The sequence below is a fragment of the Osmerus eperlanus genome, unplaced genomic scaffold (assembly GCF_963692335.1).
Source record: "Osmerus eperlanus unplaced genomic scaffold, fOsmEpe2.1 SCAFFOLD_107, whole genome shotgun sequence".
Lineage (NCBI taxonomy): Eukaryota > Metazoa > Chordata > Actinopteri > Osmeriformes > Osmeridae > Osmerus > Osmerus eperlanus.
Genome location: NW_026911585.1, coordinates 35366 through 60720, shown reverse-complemented (window position 1 = coordinate 60720; position 25355 = coordinate 35366). Strand labels below are relative to the sequence as shown.

The 25355-nt window shown below is 48.6% G+C and overlaps 2 protein-coding genes across 4 annotated transcripts in view; one reads left to right on the top strand and one right to left on the bottom strand.

The window, feature by feature from the left end:
• The window catches only part of shroom4 (shroom family member 4), a 32100-nt gene extending 11835 nt beyond the window's left edge, over positions 1 to 20265 (bottom strand). The window contains exons 1-2 of one of the 3 annotated variants that reach the window (XM_062455672.1): positions 20012 to 20265; positions 13834 to 13985 (exon numbers count right to left, since the gene is read on the bottom strand). In XM_062455672.1, coding sequence (XP_062311656.1) covers positions 13834 to 13985; positions 20012 to 20134 — 275 coding nt within the window. In that variant the 5' untranslated portion in view covers positions 20135 to 20265. Of the gene's footprint in view, positions 1 to 810; positions 1207 to 13833; positions 13986 to 20011 lie in introns of those variants that run through there. The other 2 variants (XM_062455673.1, XM_062455674.1) reach the window with 2 other exon arrangements.
• A 1254-nt stretch (positions 20266 to 21519) lies between these two features.
• On the top strand, positions 21520 to 24447 carry bmp15 (bone morphogenetic protein 15). Its single transcript, XM_062455681.1, has 2 exons — positions 21520 to 22113; positions 22553 to 24447. Exons 1-2 carry the CDS (start codon positions 21738 to 21740, stop codon positions 23578 to 23580), a joined length of 1404 nt encoding a protein of 467 aa, XP_062311665.1. The 5' UTR covers positions 21520 to 21737; the 3' UTR covers positions 23581 to 24447.
• Positions 24448 to 25355: the final 908 nt, after the last annotated feature.

The following is a 25355-nucleotide window of genomic DNA, read 5'->3' as shown; positions in this document are numbered from 1 at the left end:
AGAGAGACAGAAAGAGAGATAAAGAGATGGGGAAGAGTGAGAAATTGAATAAATAGATGAACAGATGGAGAGAAAAAGATTGGAGAGAAAGAGAGGAGAAAGAGAGAGAGAAAATAATCAGGAAGTTCCCACCAGAATCGACAGAGTTATCAAACACGCACACACACTCCAAAATGATGTATTACAGTATAAAAAAATACAATAAATAAAAAAAATAAAGAGAAATGGAGGAAGTTCACTTGGTCTGTGTGTACAGTTTAAAAGTCATAAATCTGTCAAGGTCTACTTGAGAGAACTGGAATGCTAACATTAGTTAGCATTAACGTTCCGGATCGTTCCAGAAGTTCTAGAAGTGACAGGATGAAACTTCCATGCATTTCAGTCACTGTCGTCGACATCACTGTTCCGATGACTGTGTGCCGTTCTGTCACCACACAGAGGAAGGAGGGGAAAGGTCGTCGCCTCCGGCAACTGTTACCGCACAACCGTACGCAGTCCCTGTCCCAGACGGTTGGTCAGTCCGTCAGATAAGGAGACAGTCATGTGACAGTGAGTCTGTCCGTCAGTGTTTGAATGAAGCTATATTCAGCACATTCTAGCACATTCTCCATGGAACTGAAGGACAGAAAAGGGGTTATGAAGCGTCCGACTAGGAGACACAGCAGATCACAAGCGCATGCGCGCAGTAACGGTCTGTGTGTGTGTGGTAGCGCACGACAGGACAGACGGGGAGAGAGACTGGAGGGTGGAGGTGACACACACATGGAACGCCCCGTGTGACAACAGATCTGGGGTCAGGTTCTAACTCACCCTCCAGAGAAAGAGACGTCCGCAATGATAACTGATTAATCCACTCCATTAGAGATGCGAGAAAGTCTTACACACACACAGACACACACACACACCTCACACACACACACAGGTCGGAATTCCAGTCAGCCTTTCTCCGCTAATCCACCGTAATCCAACATTTCCAGTCAAAGCGTTCCCGTTCAATGACACACGCTCACACACACGCTCACACACACTCCAGTGGACTCCTGCTCCTCCTCGCCCAGCTACAGCAGGAGTCGGTTCCGTCCGCAGAAAGGGATTCTCCGTGATCTCCGGGTCGGAGAACCGCTGCTTCTCAGGTCCAGACCCTCCTTCGTTCTGAAGCAGAAACTGACCAACGCTCTCCAGCCACCAGGAACACAGGACGACTGACCTCACTCCTCCTCCTCCCCTCCTCCTCCTCCTCCCGCCTACGTCTCTCCTTCCTCTTCCTCCCCTTCCCTCATTTTTTGAACTTGAAGACCAAACATTGCTCAGCCCTCCCCCCTCCCCCTCCCCCCCTCTCTCTCTCTCTTTCTCTCTCTCTCTTGCTCTCTCCCTACCTCTCTCTCCCTCCCGCTCTCTCCTAGTCTCTGACTCCTTACAGGAAGTGGGGGTATGAGGACAGGAAGTTATGCTGGGAGCAGATAAAGAGCCTGCTGCTGTTAGAATAATACCCAGAGTTCCTCTTTGTTATTGTTTGACAGAGAGAAATGCAGAAGGAGAAGGAGGAAGAAATAAAGGAGAAAAAAAGGAGTGGGGGTGAGGGAGAAACAGAGGTACATTCCGACAGAATTTGAGAAAGTTCTAGAACTGGACGTCCAGCTGGAGAGAGGCCTCCATGGTTCCATCCACACATTCAAACACATTCTACAGTTCTACTTCCTAGTTGCACACATCCCAACACTCCACAGCACACTGAACCAGCAGAGTGAACCAGCAGAGTGAACCAGCAGAGTGAACCAGCAGAGTGAACCAGCAGACTGAACCAGCAGAGCGAACCAGCAGACTGAACCAGCAGACTGAACCAGCAGACTGAACCAGCAGACTGAACCAACAGACTGAACCAGCAGACTGAACCAGCAGAATTGACCCTGACACATCAGAAGTGTTTGACCAGGGTTCAAAGGGTTTCCTCAAAGGCCAATTCTGTTGCTGTGGTCTGGCCAGTGTGTGTGTGTGTGTGTGTTTATGAGATTCCTTACATACCATCCTTTTGGCTCAGAGGGCATGGGGGGGGGGGGGGAGGGAGGAGGGGGGGGGGAGTCTCGTCTCTCCCTTCGGTCCTTTTGTGTTCAGCCTGCAATCAGGCGCCGTTTGTTTTATGGTGTGTGTGTGTGTGTGCATTCATGCATGCATGTCTGTGTGTGTGTGTGTGTCATGTCTGAATGCAATCAGACCCTGTGTTAGTTAGCATTTCTGTCCCCCATCGCCCACCATTATGCACTAGGGCTAGGCCACACACACACACACACACACACACACACACACACACACACACACACACACACACACACACACACACAGAAAGGGTAAAGTCCACTAGAGCCTCTTGTTCTAACATACACTGTTACTGACAAGGTCTATATGTATGACTCTCTCTCTCTCTCTCTCTGCCTCTCCTTATCCCTCTCCTCTTTTCCTTCTCTGTACATCTTTCCATGTCTCTTTTGCCCTCTCCATCTTTCTCTCTTTCTCTGAAACCCTCTCTCCAAACACTCTACCCAGAGAGAGAGAGAGAGAGAGAAAAAGAGAGAGACAGACAGATAGATAGACACACAGAGAGAGGAGAGTGTGAATGAATGGGGGTCATGTATTATGGAGTCCTTGTTAAACAGAACAGATAATAAGAACCAGCTCTGAGGACCAACTGAGGAGGTCTGTAACCCAGGTTACACACACCACACACACACCACACACACACACCCCCACACACACACACCACACAATCTTTGACCACACATACATTATAAAATATACCACAAAAACCTCCACACTCACACACAAACATGAAACACACACATTTTTACACACACACAAAGATAAAAACAAAAAACAGTGTGGACACACTTAGACTGTGCTAATCTGCTGAGAGGACAATTTCAACCAAGTCAGAACTTGTCATCCCACCTAAAAAAGCAATCCACCAAATAAACACACACACATCCATCCTGGATCTGATTAGCCACGGGAAAGGGTTAGGTTTTTCCCCCTCTGGGAAAAGCATTAATGAGAGAGAGAGAGGAGCCAGAGTTCAGTGTGTGTGTGTGTGTGTCTGTCTGTGCAGGAGTGTGTGTGTGTGTGTGTGTCTGTGCAGGAGTCTGTGTGTGTGTCTGTGCAGGAGTGTGTGTGTGTGTCTGTCTGTGCAGGAGTGTGTGTGTGTGTCTGTGCAGGAGTGTGTTTGTGTGTCTGTCTGTGCAGGAGTGTGTGTGTGTGTCTGTCTGTGCAGGAGTGTGTGTGTGTGTAGGAGTGTGTGTGTCTGTCTGTGCAGGAGTGTGTGTGTGTGTCTGTCTGTGCAGGAGTGTGTGTGTGCAGGAGTGTGTGTGTGTGTGCAGGAGTGTGTGTGTCTGTCTGTGCAGGAGTGTGTGTGTCTGTCTGTGCAGGAGTGTGTGTGTGAGAGAGAGAGAAAGAGAGGAAGAAGCCTTAGGAATGACTGGAATGTCTATTGTTTAGTCAGGAGAAGGACGGAGGGATGGGGGAGGAGGAGAGGGGGGAGGGAGGAGGAGAGAGAAGAAGAGGAGGGGGGAGGAGAGGAGGGGAGAGGAGAGAAGAGGAGGGGAGAGGAGGGGAGAGGAGAGAAGAGGAGGGGAGAGGAGGGGGGAGGAGGGGAGAGAAGAGAAGAGGAGGGGAGAGGAGCAGGGGAGGGGAGGAGGGGAGAGGAAGGGTACACCATTGTTCTCTCAGCTCCTTGGCATCGTGGTGGAAGTCTTGGTTGGACTCTTCTGGGAATTTGTGGTCGACATTCCAAACACTGGACATTTCCTGATCCGAAACGTCCAGTGTGTGTGCGTGTGAGAGTATGTACTTGTGCGTGATAGTCTGTTCTCTGCATCAAAGGGAGCTTTAAATCTCATTCAGCTCCCCAACTGGTGTGCCCCTGTCTACAGGTGGTCAGGCCCACCCTCGCCCCCTTCCAACCAGCTGTCTGCTTTGTGGAGATCCAACAATACTAGAACAGAACTAGAACATAGATGTAGAACACACAGAGTTTCTCTCTGCCTCTCCAGAATCTGTTCACCTAAATGGAAATGGTCTAGTCTACTTAGGTCTGGTCTGGTCAGGTCTGGTCTAGTCTAATCAGGTCTGGTCTAGTCTGGTCTGGTCTACTCAGGTCTGGTCTAGTCTGGTCTGTTTATGGTCTAGTCAGGTCTGGTCTGGTCTAGTCTGGTCTAGTCAGGTCTGGTCTGGTCTGGTCTGGTCTAGTCTAGTCAGGTCTGGTCAGGTCTAGTCAGGTCTAGTCTAGTCAGGTCTGGTCAGGTCTAGTCAGGTCTGGTCTGGTCAGGTCAGGTCTAGTCTAGTCTAGTCTAGTCAGGTCTAGTCAGGTCTAGTCTGGTCTAGTCAGGTCAGGTCAGGTCAGGTCAGGTCAGGTCTGGTCTGGTCTAGTCAGGTCTGGTCTAGTCAGGTCTAGTCAGGTCTGGTCTGGTCTGGTCTGGTCTAGTCAAGTCAGGTCAGGTCTGGTCTGGTCTGGTCTAGTCAGGTCAGGTCAGGTCTGGTCTAGTCTAGTCAGGTCTGGTCTGGTCTAGTCAGGTCTGGTCAGGTATGGTCTAGTCAGGTCTGGTCAGGTCTAGTCAGGTCTAGTCTAGTCAGGTCTGGTCTAGTCTGGTCTGGTCTGGTCTGGTCTAGTCTAGTCAGGTCTGGTCTGGGCTAGTATGGTCTAGTCAGGTCTGGTCTGGTCTGGTCTAGTCAGGTCTGGTCAGGTCAGGTCAGGTCAGGTCTAGTCTAGTCTGGTCTGGTCTGGTCTGGTCTGGTCTGGTCTAGTCAGGTCTGGTCTGGTCTGGTCTGGTCTAGTCAGGTCAGGTCTAGTCTGGTCTGGTCTGGTCAGGTCAGGTCTAGTCAGGTTAGGTCTGGTCTGGGCCTGGCCCACGTTAGGCTGGTGAAGTTCGGAAACATTAGTCTGGCAGGGTTCCTCATTTGAAACTGACTGTTTTAGCTCCATAACACACACACACACACACGCACACACACACACACACACACACACAGGTCTGCCTGGAAGAGGAAGTTGGGAGGGAAAACATTGGGAAGGACAGGAAGTGATGCGATGTGCAAAGAATGTCCTCCTGCCTCCCTGCTGCTGCCTACTGTGGGAAACTGACACGCACGCACGCACGCACACACACATTTATACCACATACACCATTCAAACCATAATCCTAAGCCAAACAGGAAGCACTATACTGAGGCATTTCCAGGTCAAGATCACACAACAACATCTCACAAACTCTAGTGGAATCTTCCAGAAATATCCAACCAGCTTCCCCACTTCCTGGATCTTATTTTAATCTGCGTTTCTATTGGCCAGACGGATGGAGACGTGGGGGTGGTTAAGTTAGTTTGATGGCGCCGGGACAGCAACAGAAATCTCTTTAAAGACCCTTAATGTGAGCCCTCGTTCAGTGAGCTGTAACTGAGCTTAGAATAACTCTCACACACACACACACACACACACCTGAGGTGGGACCCCTGCAGTTTGGCAGCCATGGTGTGTGTTGGTTGGCAGGCAGCCATCTTGGATGGACCAGGTAACCATGGTGATGAACAAGGTGTTCCAGAGAGCCCCCCTCCCCCCTCCAGCCCCTTCTCCTTCTAAGTACCATCAATAGGCCTGTGTAATCGCCAAAGTGTTTTATACTTAAGAAATGAACACACAAGTTGTCCTTGTACCAACTAATCCATCATACCTCCCTCTTCTGCTCCAGCTGAGTGGAAACAAGCAAACACGGAAACCCTGTTTCCACTGTAAAACTGGCACGTATGTGTGTGTGTGTGGGGGGGGGGGCAGAGTATCATCCCCTAGCTGGCAGAGTGTGTGTTTCTGGCGGCAGCGTTCTAGAACCCTTCCAGGGTGTTCCGTCAAGTGTAATGAGCTGACGCAGAGACGCCATTGGCTGAGAGACCCAGAGGGCACAGGCCAATCAGGGCCCAGCCAGGAACCCCCGGTTGGCACGGTTACGAGTCACTAACGTCACATTAGTTGGCGATTAGACTGTGTGCAGTTAGATCAATTATCATGATGGGCCAAGCCAACATGTTACACACACACAGTAAGACAAACACACACAGGATGGTGGGAAACCCCTCAGACTAAGTTAAGCCGCTCATATCAGACACACACACACACACACACACTCACACACACGACTGAGCTGTGGGACTGTGATTAAGAACTTCACTCTCACAGCCAACAGAGCTAAGAAGGAAGTCTGGGAAGCACTTCATCAACCACGATGGTGTGTGAGTGTGTGTGTGTGTGTGTGTGTGTGAGTGTGTGTCTAACAGGGTTAGCTCTGGTCTACTCTCCTAACAAGCATGGAGCTGAAACACACAGAAACCTTGAGCTGCTGACCTGCTTTCCACTGGGGCAGAGACTATGCGCTCTCTCTGTCTCTCTCTCCTCTCTCACCCCCCCTCTCTCTCTCCTTTCTCATCCCCCCCTCTCTCTCTTCCCTCTCTCCACTCTCTTTCCTCCTCCGTCTTCCCCTCTGTTCTCTTCCCTTCCTCTCTCCCCTCTTCTTTTCTCCTCATTCCTCTCCTCCCTTCTGCTCTCCTCCCTCTCTCCTCTCCCAGACAGTCCACAGCTGTTTACAGTCAATCACACCAGGAAACACTGTTACTGTTCAAGCACCCACAGTCATTCATGTTTCTTGACATAAGTGTTAAGAAAAGGACAACTCAGGTTGATGAGACTATCTTATTACGGTGATGGGGAAAAAATCTGAAGTTACAAAACTAACATTTGTTCTGATGTATTCAAAGCATCACACACAAAAAAAGCCTTGTTGGTTGTCAATGTTCAGTCAGACAGATGCACTTCCAACCCTGCCCATCAGGGGGCAGTGTGGCATGAGCTGCAGACCCAGACAAGGGACAGACCCCTCTTAACAGCAGGCCATGTATATCATACTGCTACCACCTAGACCAGACACACCTGTGGTGTGTGTGTGTGTGTGTTTGTAATACTATACTTGTGAGGACCACAACCTGACAAAAGACCTTTAAAGTGAGGACATTTTTCTTTGTGAGGACATTTTTGATGGTCCTCACAAGCAAATCGCTTCAAACTCTTACACTGACACCCTATGACCATAGGCATCCATCTCTGCAAATTTCAGCAAATGTCCTCACCTATGTGGTAGGCCGTCAAAAACTGTGTTTTGGCTCTATGCTCTAGTGCACCCCTGTAGGCCAGGCTTGGTGTTGCATTCGGATTTTCCCATTGAGTCGCAGACCTTTTTTGATTGGTTCCTGAATCAGGGCTATTTTTCTGATTGGCTCGAATTTTTACCACATGACCAAGAGAGAGGAAGGATGTGGCCACCTGCTTTTGCTTCATTTGGGAAACCCAAATGCAATACATAGACCTGGATTAACGTTTATATCAGTTACTAAATGTCTCACATATCATATTTGAGCTTGGGCAAAACAAGTAAAAGGGCTGCTAGTTCAATTTTTATTACAATCTAGGCCAAACATAAAGTTTATAAAAATCAATGGCGATTTTGGCTTGACATTTTTGAAAACAATTTTTCCTGGACAAAAAAACGTCTGGCCAAGATTTCTAAATTTGCGAAAATGTCCGGATTCTGCTTTAGTTTCATTATGATCTGCATCAGGTCAAATATTTCAATGTGTGCGCACATTTGCATTGCCCCTGTTTGTAAGTTTCGACTTTTCCCACACCATTTGATCGTTTATAAAATGCTTGCAGCAACTATTGCCCAAATTTCTGCCTGTCAATCTCTCCGCGAAGCACGAAGCGCCGTTGGGAGAGTGGCAGTTTGAAAACGACACCCCTCCCCCACCCCCTCTGCCATGCACTGCACTTGCGATCTGACTTATTGACAGATATCATGCTCACTCTGTTTTACATATGTTGATGAATTCTATACGTACATATTAAGGAAAAGGTTTTGAATAATGCTACTTTTGCTTGTCCATGAGATTTTAGAGAATAGTGACTAAACTAAATTTTTATCTGATATTCAGCCAAACTTTGCATTGCATAGTCTATGCAATTATGTAATTGCATGATATGTATTTGGTATAGATTAATTAATTGCACACTTTGAATAGTCTCCTAACATAAACATTTGTGTGCCAGTCATAAAATTTGGGAGACAGGCTGCATATCGTGTGGCCTTGGGAGAGTGGTTGTGAAGTGCCAGTTTAAAAACGATACATTTAGTCAATTAGCAGACGCTCTTATCCAGATACCCCACCCCCACTGCTCTGCACTCACTGAATGCGATCTGAAATCTTGACAGACTTATCAAGCTTACTCTGATTTCTTTTTACATGTGTAAAAAAAAAATTATATAGGATAAAAAAAATAATAATAATACTTTTAGCTTGTTCATGAGATTTTCCAGATTTATGACGAATTTTTGTATCTGATATTCAGCCAAACGTTGCATTGCATAGTCTATGAAATGATGTACTTGCATGAAATCTATTTGGTATGGATTAATTAATTGCCCACTTTGAATAGTCTCCTAACATAAACAGAAACAGTTGTGTGCCAGTCATAAAAGTTGGGAGACATAAGGCTGCATATTGTGTTGCTTTTGGAGAGTGGTTGTGAAGTGGCAGTTTGAAAACGATACATTTAGTCAATTAACAGACGCGCTTATCCAGATACCCCTCCCCCACCCCCACTGCTCTGCACTCACTGAATGCGATCTGAAATTTTGACAGAGACTTATCAAGCTTACTCTGATTTTTTTACATATGTAAATAAATTCTATTTAGGATTTAAAAAATATATAATACTACTTTTAGCTTGTTTGTGAGATTTTCCAGACTTATGACAAAACTTTTTATCTGATATTCAGCCAAACTTTGCATTGCATAGTCTATGCAATGATGTAATTGCGTGCAATATATTTGGTATAGATTAATTAACCACATTGAATAGTCTCCTAATATAACCAGATAAATATTTGTGCCAGTCAAGTTGGGAGACCTCAGGCTGCATTTTGTGTGGCCTTAGGAGAGGTTGGTAAGTGGCAGTTTGATACATTTGATTTGGCTTCCAGCACAGCACAACTCACTTACCCCTCCCCCACTAGGTTCTGAGTTGCATAGCTAGTTCAAGTGATGTTTATGACAGGTGGTCAGTGGTGTGTGTAAGTCAGAGGACTCAAATCAGAGAGGGCAATTTAGGGAGGAAAACTGTTTTAAGGATTGTTGATGGAAAACGCGTTTTGGTCACTTTAAGATATATTATTAGATATATTATTATTTTGTTTTAATTACTTTATAGTTAAGTGAATCAGCCCATGCAACATACTAAGATTGTAATAATCAGTTACTTGTGGTCCTGTGCTCTCCTGGTCAAACCTGTGTGCCCGGTTTGGGAGTAGCAGATAGTGATCCATTGTTGTTTTGATGGAGGTCCACAGCAGCAGTCAGCCACACAGGCCAGAACAAAACCACGCAGGGCAGTACAGTCAGCCACACAGGCCAGAACAGAACCATACAGGCCAGAACAGAACCACGCAGGGCAGTACAGTCAGCCACACAGGCCAGAACAGAACCACAAAGGCCAGAACAGAACCACACAGGCCAGAACAGAACCACACAGGCCAGGGCAGTCAGCCACACAGGCCAGAACAGAAGCACACAGGACAGGACAGAACCACACAGGCCAGGACAGTCAGCCACACAGGCCAGGACAGAACCACACAGGCCAGGACAGTCAGCCACACAGGCCAGGACAGAACCACACAGGCCAGGACAGTCAGCCACACAGGCCAGAACAGAACAACACAGGCCAGGACAGTCATCCACACAGGCCAGAACAGAAGCACACAGGACAGGACAGAACCACACAGGCCAGGACAGTCAGCCACACAGGCCAGAACAGAAGCACACAGGACAGGACAGAACCACACAGGCCAGGACAGTCAGCCACACAGGCCAGGACAGTCAGCCACACAGGCCAGAACAGAACCACACAGGCCAGGACAGTCAGCCACACAGGCCAGAACAGAACCACACAGGACAGGACAGAACCACACAGGCCTGGACAGTCAGCCACACAGGCCAGGACAGAACCACACAGGCCAGGACAGTCAGCCACACAGGCCAGAACAGAACCACACAGGCCAGGACAGAACCACACAGGCCAGGACAGTCAGCCACACAGGCCAGAATAGAAGCACACAGGACAGGACAGAAGCACACAGGACAGGACAGAACGACACAGGCCAGAACAGAACCACACAGGCCAGGACAGTCAGCCACACAGGCCAGAACAGAACCACACAGGCCAGGACAGAACCACACAGGCCAGGGCAGTCAGCCACACAGGCCAGAACAGAAGCACACAGGACAGGACAGAACCACACAGGCCAGGACAGTCAGCCACACAGGCCAGAACAGAAGCACACAGGACAGGACAGAACCACACAGGCCAGGACAGTCAGCCACACAGGCCAGGACAGAACCACACAGGCCAGGACAGTCAGCCACACACGCCAGAACAGAACCACACAGGCCAGGAGGGAACCACACAGGCCAGGACAGTCAGCCACACAGGCCAGAACAGAAGCACACAGGACAGGACAGAACCACACAGGCCAGGACAGTCAGCCACACAGGCCAGGACAGAACCACACAAGCCAGGACAGTCAGCCACACAGGCCAGGATAGAACCACACAGGCCAGGACAGTCAGCCACACAGGCCAGAACAGAACCACACAGGCCAGGACAATCAGCCACACAGGCCAGAACAGAAGCACACAGGACAGGACAGAACCACACAGGCCAGGACAGTCAGCCACACAGGCCAGGACAGTCAGCCACACAGGCCAGAACAGAACCACACAGGCCAGGACAGTCAGCCACACAGGCCAGAACAGAACCACACAGGACAGGACAGAACCACACAGGCCAGGACAGTCAGCCACACAGGCCAGGACAGAACCACACAGGCCAGGACAGTCAGCCACACAGGCCAGAACAGAACCACACAGGCCAGGACAGAACCACACAGGCCAGGACAGTCAGCCACACAGGCCAGAACAGAAGCACACAGGACAGGACAGAACAACACAGGCCAGGACAGTCAGCCACACAGGCCAGAACAGAACCACACAGGACAGGACAGAACCACACAGGCCATGACAGTCAGCCACACAGGCCAGCATAGAACCACACAGGCAGTGCCGGTCCTAGCACATTTGGCGCCCTAGGCAAGATTTATCACCAGGTGTGTAGGTCCTCGAGGGTAGGCTAGGCACATTGCAGCCGATCACCTTCTCAGCAGCTCGGTTGATACGTTGCAGTCTGCTCTTGTCATTCCTGCGGCAGCTGAAGAAATTCAACCTGCCAAAGACAATGATGGTGCACTTCTACACAGCCCTCATTGAGTCCATCCTCACCTCCTCCATCACCATCTGGTACGCTGCTGCCACTGCCAAGGACAAGAGCAGACTGCAGCGTATCATCCGCACTGCTGAGAAGGTGATCGGCTGCAATCTGCCCACCCTCGAGGACCTACACACCTCGAGGACATGACAGATTTCTTATTGTTCTATCAAGTGCGGAAGCCTGACCTTCATTGTACTAGCTATACAAGGCTTGCTGTCCCCTCACCTCCCAGGTCAGATATGACCACCTGACTGCTCTGGACTCTTGATTACCTGAATGTCTGACTACCTAACTGCCTGTCTGATTGCTCCCTCAATCACCTAATATCTGTGACGTATTAATTGAATGAAGACAGGTGTTTTAAGGATATTGTATTACACCAAACTAGTTATCTACTGTATTTACTGTATCCTCTTTTCTATCTAACATTTCTCTTGACTAATGGACATCGGTTTCATTTTATATGTAACTGCAAATGGTAATTGGGAAACATACCAACATACACACAAAAAGGCAGTTGAGAACCACTCATTTATCCACTAACAATTTTTATCTTTATATAACTACTGTGTTTGTCTGCACCAACAGCACCAAATATAATTTATTGTATGTGAAAACGTAGGCAACTTGGAAATAAACCGGTTTCTGATTCAGATTATAATGAATGCTTTTGCGTTATCAACCCCTCTGCTAATTTACTAATATGGCCAACATTCTTATAGTCTATGGATTTCATTCATGCTTCATTGATTGGTCGTGGCCAGGATTGCTGTAAGCTAAATAACTAACCAGTTTCCTTGTGCTTGCTAACTCGTGTTAACTGACGTCAGGAGTTATGAATACTGTAGATCTTTTTTTTAAAGCGGTTTACCGCTCTAAAAGACTGCAAGATCTTAAAGAAATTTGCCAACATGTGTCAGCCGTATTGGTAAGTCAATATATTTTTTAGCAGGTATCAGTTATTTTGTGAGTGACTTTACGGTATTAAACTGCTTAATAGTTAAATAGATTTTCATTCGGCGTTGTTGAAATAATCTTTGTGCTTGTGTGCTTACGTGACCTAAATCATTTCATGCGAAAATTGCTAACGCATCTGTAATAGTTCGGTAGTTAAAATACATAATCAAAATAAGTCCATTAAAACCCATACACCACAATCTGCTTTTACATTAAATCGTTTAATTCAAACTCGTGCAAATTGGTTTGTCGACAACTAAAGTGAAAGCCATAGTCAGTATATGAGCGGCATATACCGAAAATGGCGATCCGGTGGTGGACAAAAGAAAAGTCATGTGATCTAAAATCTACCTAGTAACAGAGTAGTAACCAGTGGTCCTCACACCCGCGGGTCTGTGCACATATTTTTTCTAACGAGTGTATCGTGATTTTGAGGTGACTTCTGGCCTCGTGAGAGCCATCTAGTGCTAAAATATATTTTTGCAGGCTCCCTGCTCCTCCAGATAGGGTGGCCCTCACTTCGTGGGGTCTGAGTCAAGGTCCTCACATGGGTACAATAACCAGTATGTGTGTGTGTGTGTGTGTGTGAGGGTGTGTGTGTGTGTGTGTGAGTGTGTGTGTGTGAAGGTGTGTGTGTGTGTGTGTGTGTGTGTGTGTGAGTGTGTGTGTGTGTGTGTGTGTGTGTGTGTGTGAGGGTCAAGGGTGATCTAACATCCCAGTGACAACACTACGCTGACATTTGCACTCCTTAGATTCATCCAAGAAAAAAACTTCAATCCAAGACAAAGAGAGGCTTATTCTCTCTTAGACACACACATTAATGCCCCCCCCCCCCCCCCAAATACACACACACAGGCAAGACAACCTCCTTAGCCTTTTTTCACAACTTAGCAACTTCCTGGCTGACACCCACAGGTCAAAGTTCACTTTCTGTGACACATCCTGACGAGGCGGACATTTGTTGTGTTTCTCATCTTCCTCTTCCCTCCCTCCCCACCCTTCCTTCCTTCCTCCCTCCCTCCCTCCTCACCCTATCCTCCCTTCATTCCTGTGTTGATGCTGGTCAAAAGTATGTCTGCTAACGCAAACAAGACAATGACGAAGACAGAACCAGTGTTGATACTGGCTCCAGGACGTGGTGGGCCAACCTGTGTGCTGTCAGGGTGTCGTGGGTTAACCTGTGTGCTGTCAGGGTGTCGTGGGCTAACCTGTGTCCTGTCAGGGTGTCGTGGGTTAACCTGTGTCCTGTCAGGGTGTCGTGGGTTAACCTGTGTGCTGTCAGGGTGTTGTGGGCTAACCTGTGTGCTGTCAGGGTGTTGTGGGCTAACCTGTGTGCTGTCAGGGTGTCGTGGGTTAACCTGTGTCCTGTCAGGGTGTCGTGGGTTAACCTGTGTGCTGTCAGGGTGTCGTGGGCTAACCTTTGTGCTGTCAGGGTGTCGTGGTGTCGTGGTGCCAGGGTGTCACCTGACCTGCGTACGGTGATCTTCAGGATCCTGTAGGAGCCCTTGATGAGGATGAGCGCTTCCTGTCTGCTGCCGTAGAGGGCGGAGCCGTTTATGTTGACCAGCTCGTCTCCAACCCTCAAATTGTCACACTGGGACGCCCTGCCCCCCTCCTCTATCTGAGAGGGGGGGGAGAGAGAGGGGAGAGACAGACAGAGAGGAGAGAGAGAGAGAGAGAGAGAGAGAGAGAGAGAGAGAGAGAGAGAGAGAGAGAGAGAGAGAGAGAGAGAGAGAGAGAGAGAGAGAGAGAGAGAGAGAGAGAGACAGGGAGAGAGACAGGGAGAGAAACAGGGAGAGAGAGACATGGTCAGCATAGGTTAAATATTTTAATATGGATAGAGACTTAGAAGAATATGCACCATATGCTCTCATTCTATTCTGTCTCAACATGCTATGAGAGTAGCTTTCTTCTACTGTCCTATCCTCCTTCCAATCCTCCCTCCATCACCCTTCCATCCATCCCTCCCTTCATCCCCCCCTTAATCCTGAACTTTGATTGCCAATGACACAGACACCCACCCACACACGGTCACACATTTTTCCTTCAGTCATTGAGTGTCGGTTCTGCTAGGCCAAACAAATACATTCCCTGGGTTGATTTTAGATACCCCCACAGGAAGGACAGAGAGAGAGAGAGAGAGAGAGAGAGAGAGAGAGAGAGAGAGAGAGAGAGAGAGAGAGAGAGAGAGAGAGAGAGAGAGAGAGAGAGAGAGAGAGAGAGAGAGAGAGAGAGAGAGAGAGAGAGAGAGAGAGAGAGAGAGAGAGAGAGATGAATGTGTTTGACAGTGCTTAATGTTCATTGTTTTTAATTAGATATTCATTAGAAAAATAAATCTGTGGAAATGGCCAGAATGACATGAAATGCTGCTCACACACACACACACACACACACAGTCGCACACATTGCTGCTAGTACTACACACATACACACTCACACACTGTTAACAAGATAAACTCCAGGTTATTAAAGTGCCCTCTAAGGGAGAGACTTGTCCAATTACCAAACTATGCTGTGTATTCCTGGCTCCCTGGTGGCTGCCAGAATACACCCTTTGATAGTGTGTGTGTGAGTGTGTGTGTGTGTGTGTGTGTGTGTGTGGAGGCCTAGAAACTGCAACAGTGTACTGTAACTTAAAAAAGTAAGAACACTTTCCCTCTCACACATTCTGGAGGGGTGGAGGGAGGGGTGGAGGGATGGAGGGAAGGGTCGAGGGTAGACAGGAGTGGTGGAGGGAGGGGAGAGAGGGTGTAGGAAGGAGGGATGGATGGAGGGATAGAGGGTGTAGGAAGGAGGAAGGGGTGGATGAGTAGAGAGGGATGAAGGGAGGAGGTGAAGGGAAGGAGGGATGGAAGAATGGAGGGAGGGGTGGAGAAGGGGAGACCCATCCATGTGAGATAGGATTACTGATGCAGGCAGGAACATAGTTTTCTGAAACATACACACACACACACATTCACCACTGTATCTCTCTGACCTGCATTCTCATTAGGACAGCAATATGAAACATCACACAGGTAAGGTTGTAATAACCAGTGTGTGTGTGTGTGTGTGTGTGTGTAAAGAGAGACTGGGCAGGGCAGTGCCATGTGCGGAGTGATGCCCAGACAGACTGATCTCATACCAGGCTCCGAGGACAGAGAAGAATACTCTTTCTGTTTCAAATCCCACTCACACACACACACTCTCACACACACAGGGCATGAGGTCACCCTTCGACTCTCTATAAATAACAGGGTGTGTCTAGTGTGTGTGTGTGTGTGTGTGCGGCACTGCGCCCATCATTGTGTCTGTGAGGGAATTCCCATGCTGGTCCTGGGCAGGAATTCCCATGCTGGTCCTGGGCAGGGCACAAGGCCATTTTCAGGCCTCCGTCATAAAGGTACAGTTCACTCAACACCACCACACTGTAAAGGCACAGTTCACCGGAAAAAAAAGAAAAACTGTCAAATATGAAAATGATCAAATCTCTGTTGTAACACAAACACTGACAGCTCATACGTACACACACTCACACACAGCTCATGCACACACACACATTCAAGCTCACACACACACACACACACACACACACATGCAAGCTCAGACACACACAAACACAGTGACAGCACATGTTCCATGACTAAAGGAAGTTTGAGGAACACCTTACTGTGGGAACATGAAGACCAGAAAACACACACACTGACACACACACACACACAGATACACGCCAATGGAGATCAAGGCTTTGTCCTGATCATCTTAGTGGTCTGAATTAAAACATCGGACTTCCAGACCTCCACCCCCTCAACTCTCCAGCAGCACCCCAGGACTGTGAGTCCAGAGGGGGGGACACCGAGGCCGGAGGACCCCTCGCCTGGAACTTTTGTCATTGTCTGCTGTGCAAACCAAATGATGCAGTCCATTCACACACACACACACACACGCACACAGACACACACACACACTCGCACAAACTGACAGACATGAGGTTGAGATTAAAAAGCCCCAACATTGCTTCAGAAATATTTTGTTTACCCTCTTCACCTCTCTCAATCTCTCTCTCTCCCCCTCTCTCCACCCCCTCTCTTCCTCTTTCTCTCTCACACACACACACACACACATAAATACAAACACACACGCACACACACCCTACTCAACCTCTGCCCTCTGGCCTCCAGTCTCTTCCACACACCCACATACACACAAGAGCCTCTTTATGCGAGGAGGGGGGAGGCAGGGGGGAGGAGGGAGGGAGGGAGGGAGGGGGGAGGAGGAGGGGCGGGGGGAGGAGGAGGGGCGGGGGGAGGAGGAGGGGCGGGGGGAGGAGGAGGGGAGGGGGGAGGAGGAGGGGCGGGGGAAGGAGGAGGTGGGATGGAAAAAGAAAAACTCTCACGCTAACACCACATAGCCAAGAGCTAAAGGTGTGTGATCTATGCCATGAGATAGCTAAATGCAAGTGTGTGTGTTTTTCCCTGTGTGTGTAGGTTTTAGGGTGTGCGCGTGTGTGTCTGTGTTTAGGTAAGGATGTGTGCGCGTTGACATAGAGGGACCTTAAATGGCCCAGCATTGTCCTCCAGAGGTAGGGGGAGTGACTGAGGGCATCTAGCCCCAGACAGAGAGGCCTGTCTTGGGTAGATGTGGCTTTGGAGTCTGGAGCCTTGGTTCATAACTTGTAACAGAAAGAGATAGAGACAGAGAGAGAGAGACAGAAACACAGAGAGAGAGATAGAGAAAGAGAGAGAGAGATGATGGATGGATGAAGAAAGGGGGAAGAAAAGAAGGAAGGATCAAGGTAGTCTTACTTAGAAATATAAAGTCACATGACACATCTCCAGGGGTGACTGTGTGATGTTTCAGAGGAGTTCTCAACCAATCGGCATGTTTGCATGTTTCCAAATTCCTTACTGACCTTACCACACACACAAATCTTACAAACACAGCACACACACACCTTCCACACGCCAGAAAGACACACCGCACACACACACATCTGTCCATGCCACACACAGATATACCACACACATACCATACTCTCATTCACACACACACACACCATATGCTGTTTGGACAGACTTTCCTTCATTCCACTGGGCCTGAGGCCTAAACACTGGTGGTTCCACACAGACACACACACACACTCTCACACACACACACAACCTGGCTCAGAGTATCCATGGTTTCAGCACAGCCTGTGCTTGGTTGTTTAGCAGGCTTAAGATCATCACACACACACACCTCACCTTTGTTATGACACTGATGTATTAATTATGTTTGGGTCAGGTGCCCCTAACCCTGACCTTTCACCCCCAGACATCGTCCCCTCAGTCAACCGGATTTACTCCCACCAAACAAGACACACCCAGAAAGACGGGGGGGAGGGAGGGAGGAAAGCAGAGAAGGAGGGAGGGAGATAGAGACACAGGAGGGGAGAGGGAGACGCAGAGGGAGGGAGCCAGCAACAGACAGAATATCGAACGATAATCAATTCTAGATGACATTCAGGCCGGAGGCTGTGTACCCTACAGTGCTGTCCCCCTACAACCCTCCCACCTTCCCTGGACTTTTGGTTCCTACTTACTAGTTCCACTGGCTGACACAAACACACACATGTACACACACATATACACACCAGTACATACACGCACAGGTATTGTGTGTGTACAGCATGTGTTTTGGGTTAGCCAGTTAACAGGTCTGGACAGAGGAGGTGACTATATGACTGAATTACCCCCCCAACTGTGAGGATTAGCCAGTGTGTGTGTGTGTCTGTACAATTTTGTCCAGTGTTGACATTCCACAGTGTAGTAACTCGGTCATTCTTTAATCTTTACCTGAGTTCCACCACACACACACACACACACACACACAGGATCCCCAGGTCTATGGACCTACACTCCCGAAACACCGCTAGACACTGTCTAGCGGTGTTCCTCGAGTCTGGTCTGTAAATCCAGGCCTGCTAATCAAGCACAGAGAGAGAGAGTGGATTCCCAGGAGAGGAACAGTATTGTACACAACACTGTCTGGCTGACTGCAACATATAATAAAGCTAAAAGAAAATGACCGTGATCAGGGAAAAATGACCACACACACACACAGGAATGCAGACCAAATGGGGGACATCCCACTTCTGTGTCATTCTGCAGTCAAGCCCCCTCCCCCATCTAACCACTAAGTTCCGGTAACACACACACACACACACACACTGAGGGCTGAATCTGGGAATGTGATCTCAGGGAGAAGGTTTCCCTCAGAATCTTCATTGTAGAATAATAAATCAACACTCCGGAACACTGCTTGGAATGCAGAACACTGGAGTCCTTAAGAGGCCTGAAGCGCAGCCTTACTCTGATCTAGGACGGAGGTGTGTGTTTGTGTGTGTGTGTAGACGGGCACACACACACACAGTTTCTTCAATCTCAACACTGTGCTGCTAGGAGGAAGTGGATGCCCGCTGGTCTCTCCAGCCTCACCTCAGTCCGCACGGAAACTTCTAGTCTCCTCAACACACGGAGGAACCCCCTGGCTTATGACTGACCCCATTCATTCATCCTCTTCTCTAACTCTCTCTCGTTTCTCTGCATGTCTCTCCTTCACTCTTTCCCATCCCTCTCTGAGAACACACACACACACACTCACACACACACTCACGCACACTCAATCAGGCCTAACACAAAATCATTCAACTGCTCCCTGATACTGGCCCTTCCCTGGCGCTATTGGTCCAGTCTTGGAACACCTTCTGGGCATTGGCTTATCTCTGCCCCTGCTCCCAGTCATACTTCCCCCAAGGCAATGTGTGTGTGTGTGTGTGTGTGTTTTGTTTCCAGATGAGCGAGCCAGGCTTTTCCATTCTCTGGAACTGAGTGGCACCACTGAATATTTAGATGTCACACAAACACACACACACACAAACGATTTGCCCCACGCAGTGTGACACCGTGGGAGCGGAGGAAACATGTCCGTCTTTATCACCACCGGAGCGGGCAAACAGAAGCGGAACCGGTCGGGACAACCTCGTGTTAAGTCAGTGTAGAAACGTATCACCCCCCGCAGCGGGTCCGATAGAAAAAAGCAGAAACAATCTCCTCCGCGTGCCCCGTCATGCGGACACAACACAGTCGGTTCATCTAAGGGGACTTTCGTATATTTAACCTAGACGGGAAACAACACTTCTAAACTTTGTTTGAATCTTTTCACGCCATCCGCTGATTCAGATGGCGACACCGGGAACGACAGCGGGAACGAAGGGGTGAAAGACTGTGCAGATGTCTAATTGCATTAACACGACGAGCGATGACAATTCTCTTTAGGATTAATTGGATATAGACAGTGACAGCTGACGAAATCCGTCCGGATGCTGTCTATAAGGAGAGTTCTCACCCCAAATGTAAACAGACAGAGCAAGGCTACAAAATGGTTTTGGTGTAGCTTTATGGCTGCAGCAGTTTGGAAGCTGCCCACAACCACTTAGAATGAAGCTTTTTGAATGAGACGTAAAAATGTTAAACAAGGTATAGCCACGCGCAGAAATGAGTCGACTTGAACCGCGCAATAACCGGAACAGTGACACATATGGGCAATTGTTGGATAATTGACAGGTGTGGTTTCAAAAGTGAGTGCGTTAACAACCCTGATGAACACGTTACATCAACAACAACTCACTTTGGTAATGATTAGCGGCTCTCCGTGTTCGAGACCCCCTTTCAGCGTGAACCCCCACGGGGCGCCACCGTTCAGCTGAATCTGGATGTGGTTGAACGTCACGAGCTGCTCGACTGTTTCCATTCCGATCTCTTTCGCCGTTAAAGTATCTCTCGGTAACCGGTAAGGTACGGAACGACGCTCACTTTTCTAACGGAGGACCAGCTGTAAGTCCCGGGCTCTCCATTGCAACAACGGAACGTTGGAATGAGTACGAGAGGGGGAGGGCACGGGGAGATGGAAGGGGGGGGGGGGAGTTGGTGACTTTGGGGCGTTCCAAAAACTTCTTCAACGGAGGGAGAAGTCCCACACTATTCGCACATGCATTTGGAGTGACAACTCAGCCAGCCTATCAAGGAGAAGTTTAGTAATGACTTGACCAATGAGGAGCGCCCAAAGGGCGGGAACCGTTCGGCATCAACCGCTGCTTTGTATCACTGATGTCGGTCTCGAAGACTTCAGCGAAATAATTGTATCAACAATACGCCCTCCCTCATCTGTTACCCGAAACCGTTAGTTTGGTAGCCAGCCTCAAGCAGCCTAAACTTCTATCAATTTACAATTGGTAGATAGAGACTGCAAATGCAAAAGAGAGAACATTTTAAAACGAGGAGAACGGGCTGAAGTTGACACGCATCTGGACCAGTCAACCATTATTATTGCAATGGGGAAATAATATATGTCTCTTAAACACTGTCTCTCTCTCTCTCTCTCTATCTCTCTCTCTCTCTCTCTCTCTTTCTCTCGGCCCCCAACCCTTTCTTCCTTTCTGTTTCCCTTCTCACTCTTTCTCTGTCTATCCCTCCCCCTTCTCGCTTTCTTGCTGAGTTTTGGCCAGTTCAGTTGCTAGGTTTCCCACGTTCTCAGTGCACAGTCTGGGATAATAACTGTTGTGGAATGTTTCTCTCGTGCCCCACCTCTAATTTATAACTGTGCGTGCGTGCCTGGTATGAGTGTGTGCGTGTGTGTGCATAAGTCTGTGTAGGGCCTATATGTTTATTTGTGTGTGAGCAAATATATCTGTTTGTGTGTGCCCACGCGCGTCTCGGTATCCGTGTCTTCTCCACCCAGATCAGTCACATGATCACATTTCTCAACCCAAACAAGGATATTTACTTAGTAGATCAAAAGAAATAACGCAAGGCTTCACACATATTTAGGGGTTGTTTCACTTTACTATTGTTTTTACATTTTGCAGAACTTGCCAATAACAGTCACACTCTTGAAAAGTGCAAATCTATATTTGTCTTTGGGCCACTTATAGGCAATTTGTGGAAAAAGTTGACCATATCGAAATTTAGAACCTAAATGCTGTTCTGATCCCAATTCTGTACGTATAGGCGAGGCCTAATAAGCCTACTGGTGCATTTGTATCCTTGATACAAACACAATTTAAAAGAATGGAATTCGTTAGGCCCCTTAAACACAGAACTAACATTTAGGTGAATGTGATTTTCACTGCTCGAATCTGTCATCAGCCGCAAACTCTGACCTGGCCTGTTTTCTTACGCATCACCTGCGTGTGTGCGTCATCACCTGTCGTTCATACATGCGGGTTAATTGGGGTCAGCAGTGAAGTTGATTGTATCAGAACATGGTCAGATGTAAAGCATGCACTTCGGTCTCCACAGGACGGTAGCCTACCTGGTGGAGCTCGCGCGCTAGCTAGCACCGGAGGTTTACCACAATGGCTATCGGAAATTGCGACCTTTTCGTTTTTGTCTTTACGTGTTTGTTCACTTTGCTGTGCTTCACGGTCCCCGGAGCAAACGGGAAAATGGCCGTGCACGCGGGCTCGACGGCGCCATCGACACCACATCTCAGCGGCTCTTCATCCGCGAGTAGAAACCGGAGGCATCACTATTCAAAACACAAGAGCGCGCATCACAAGCCGCTCACGGACGAACAGAAGGCTGACCAGAACTTGCAGTTTATGTTAGACCTGTACCGGAACGCGGCGGACCCGGACGGAAGACCCAAGGAACACAGGAAGTTTGGTTCCAACACCATCCGCCTGCTCCGGTCCACAAACACGACGGTGCGCTCTCCGTTAACGTCCAAAGGTATGCAGACAAGAAACGTCATGATTCTGTTTGGCAACGGTTAGGAAAGTATACTAACTATAACTACTTATGTTGCCTCAAACCTCATGGAAAGTCATTCCTTCTCTGTTGCCTTTGTTGAGATTATAGCCTGGAATATAACCATAGAGACTGGAACCTTCCTTGTTACTTCTGATAAAACCATGGTGTGTGTGTGTGAAGGTGTTATGTGAGTCAGTTGCTGTCAAATGAATGTCAAGAGCCTAATACCTCATATTGACCCTCCTCCATCTCTCTCTTTTCATCTATCTCCAACTTTCCACCGATCTCTCACTCCATCTTTATATCTCCATCTTTACATCTCGTTCCGTCTTACCATCGTCCAATCCACCTTTCCATCTCTCTCTTTCCACACCTCCATCTCTCTCTCTTTCCATCCTTCCATCCGTCCCATTCCCAGACCTTCAGTACACCTTCTCCGTCCAGTTTGACCTCCTTACCCTCCCTCTGGCCCGGCTGGTGAAAGCCTCCTTCGTCCATCTCCGCTCCCCCACCCCCACCCTGCTCCCGCCCGCATGCAGGGTTCGGGTCTCCTCCCTGGGCCTTGCCGGCCGCAGCAAGAGCAGCCCCTTCCTCTCCCCCGGAGGTCTGGTCCTCATCAATCCCCGGGACCCGTGGGTGGAGACGGACATCACAGCCCAGCTCTCCGACCTGGTTCTCCAGGGAAACCCGGGCCGGGTGGTTCTCTCGGCCCAGTATTGGTGCACCGATCCTGGGCAGGAGAGCCAGGGAAGGGGGCCGCTCTGGAGGGATGGACGGAAGGCCCGTCGGAGGAAGAGGGAGTTAGGACGTCTCCTTGATGCCCCGGCACTCCTGCTGTTTCTCGATGAGGAGGAGGAGGCGCGGGGCTGGGTGGGCGTTTCCATGGGAACCGGGGGGACTGAAGAGGATGAAGGCCAGAAGAGGTCGCATGCCCCGGCTCAACACCCCGCCCCGCGAACCCGTCGCTTCAAAGACGCGCCCTCCTCGCTCGTAACCAGTGACCCCGCCTCCAAAGAACTGACCCCGCCCAAAGACCTCCACCCCTCCTCTGCCTCCTCCTCCCCTTCTCTCACCCCGGGCACAATCCTGTCGGACATCCCCAACTACAAGCGAAAGAACTCCCAGGCCAAGAACCAGTGCAAGCTTCACTCCTACAGGGTCTCCTTCCAGGAGCTGGGTTGGGACCATTACATCATCGCTCCGCACCGCTACAACCCGCGCTTCTGCAAAGGAGACTGTCCCAGAATCCTCCACTACGGCTACAACTCCCCCAACCACGCCATCGTGCAGACGGTGATCAACGACATGGGCGTGGGGGAAGTGCCCGCCCCTTCCTGCGTGCCCTACAGGTATAAGCCAATGAGCGTGTTGGTCCTGGAGAAGAACAAGAACGTGGTTTACAAAGAGTACGAGGATATGATCGCAGAGTCCTGCACTTGCCGATAGGTGTGTGTGTGTGTGTACGCAACTTTAACATGTAACGACTTGTACAGTATTATAATAACAATAATAATGAAATGATAATTAATTGGAGATCTGTTGTGTAACTTATGGAGGTGGGACCTGTATAGCAACTGGAAGTATCACTACTTGCTTTGCAGTAATGTAGTGTGGCCATGTTGGGTATCTGGTCCTTGTTTAGAAGCTACTTGGCTTGCTACTGATGATGATGATGAGGATGATTGTCTTTTCTTCTTTTTTCGTTGTCTACTGTTTCTTTTTAAAGTTAGTGAAGTAAAAAAATAGTCTTTGTTGTTGATGCTTGACGTTCTGAGTGCTCAGGATGTTAGGCGTGACTGTACATAGATGTATAGAGATGGGTGGACTGGGTCTGCACTAAAATGTTGATGTTTTGGCATGGCGCACCTAAACCTCCCACTGCCCATTAATAGTTTGAGCCGGCCCCTGAAATGGTTAAATTGGAGGAATAAAACGGAAGATGACCCCCCCCCCCCCCCCCAAAAAAAAAAAAAAAAAAAAAAAAAAAAAGATTTTTAAAGTAAAATAAACCGACCCGATTTTTCCTATCTGGGTGTACAGGCTAAGTAGTAGTCTTCTCTGCCTCTCTTCCGTAACCACAGAATGTTCATTTCTCCGGGTTGAGGAAGTGGGCTAGAGCACGCTAATAAACAAGGGAGGAGAGGGGGAGAGAGAGGGAGAGAAGTGAATGCAAGAGAGAAAACTGAAGGGAAAAGTGCAATGTGTTGTCAGTAAAAGACTTGCTAAACGAGTGTCCATGATAACTCAAACTGATCTGAATGTTTTATCATAAGTGGATGAATAAAATAAAATGCATGCTGTTGTAAAACTCCATGGATAGGCTCCTTGTTCTTGTTCATTTCGAGTGTTTCTCATTACAGTTTTATGGTGATTTGTTAGTATTAAGGTGAAAACTGCAAGTCAGGCCCCTGATCCTGGTGATGCCTCTCTTGACCTCCAGAGGGCGATAGTACACCATGTCTGCCTAACTGTGCTACTCCTTTCCTCTCTTTCTCCTTACATTTACATTTAGTCATTTAGCAGACGCTCTTAACCAGAGCGACTTACAGTAAGTACAGGGACATTCTCCCCAAGGCAGGTAGGGTGAAGTGCGTTTCCCAAGGACACAACGTCATTTGGTTGGCATAGCCGGGAATCGAACTAGCAACCTTCTGATTACTAGCCCGATTCCCTCACCGCTCAGCCACCTGACTCCTTCCATCTGGGTTACAGTATGTCTATTTCAGTGTACAGTGTTTACCTAACACAATACAAATACCAGGAAAAGCCAGTTAGAATTTTTGCTTCACTGCACGATAAGGATTTTGAGATAACTGTGCGTGGGTCAAGGTATCGTCCAAGTCTGCATCAGTCAGGCAGCGAAAATAAATTCTGATTCCAGTTCCAGAAAGTACCGCCATTATAGATCTGTGTTCCGATTGTAGATGCATGGTGACCAAGGTTCTAGAACTCTAGCAGTTCTCGACAGTGGTCTAAGGTTCTGGAAGTGAAATGCTCTCCCACTGGAACGCAGTGTTCCGGTTCCAGACACGCTGAAAAAAGTTCTGGAACACAGAATTTCGTATGACTGGTAGTAATGTGTGTGTGGAGACCGGTTTCCTGGAAGTCCTGGAAGAGTGAGTGTGTGTGTGTGTTCCTTCCCCTTCAAGAGAGGGACAAGTTCTCCATAACACATTCCCGTAAGCGTTCCAGGAGAGTTCCTATCAGGGGACTCGGGCAAA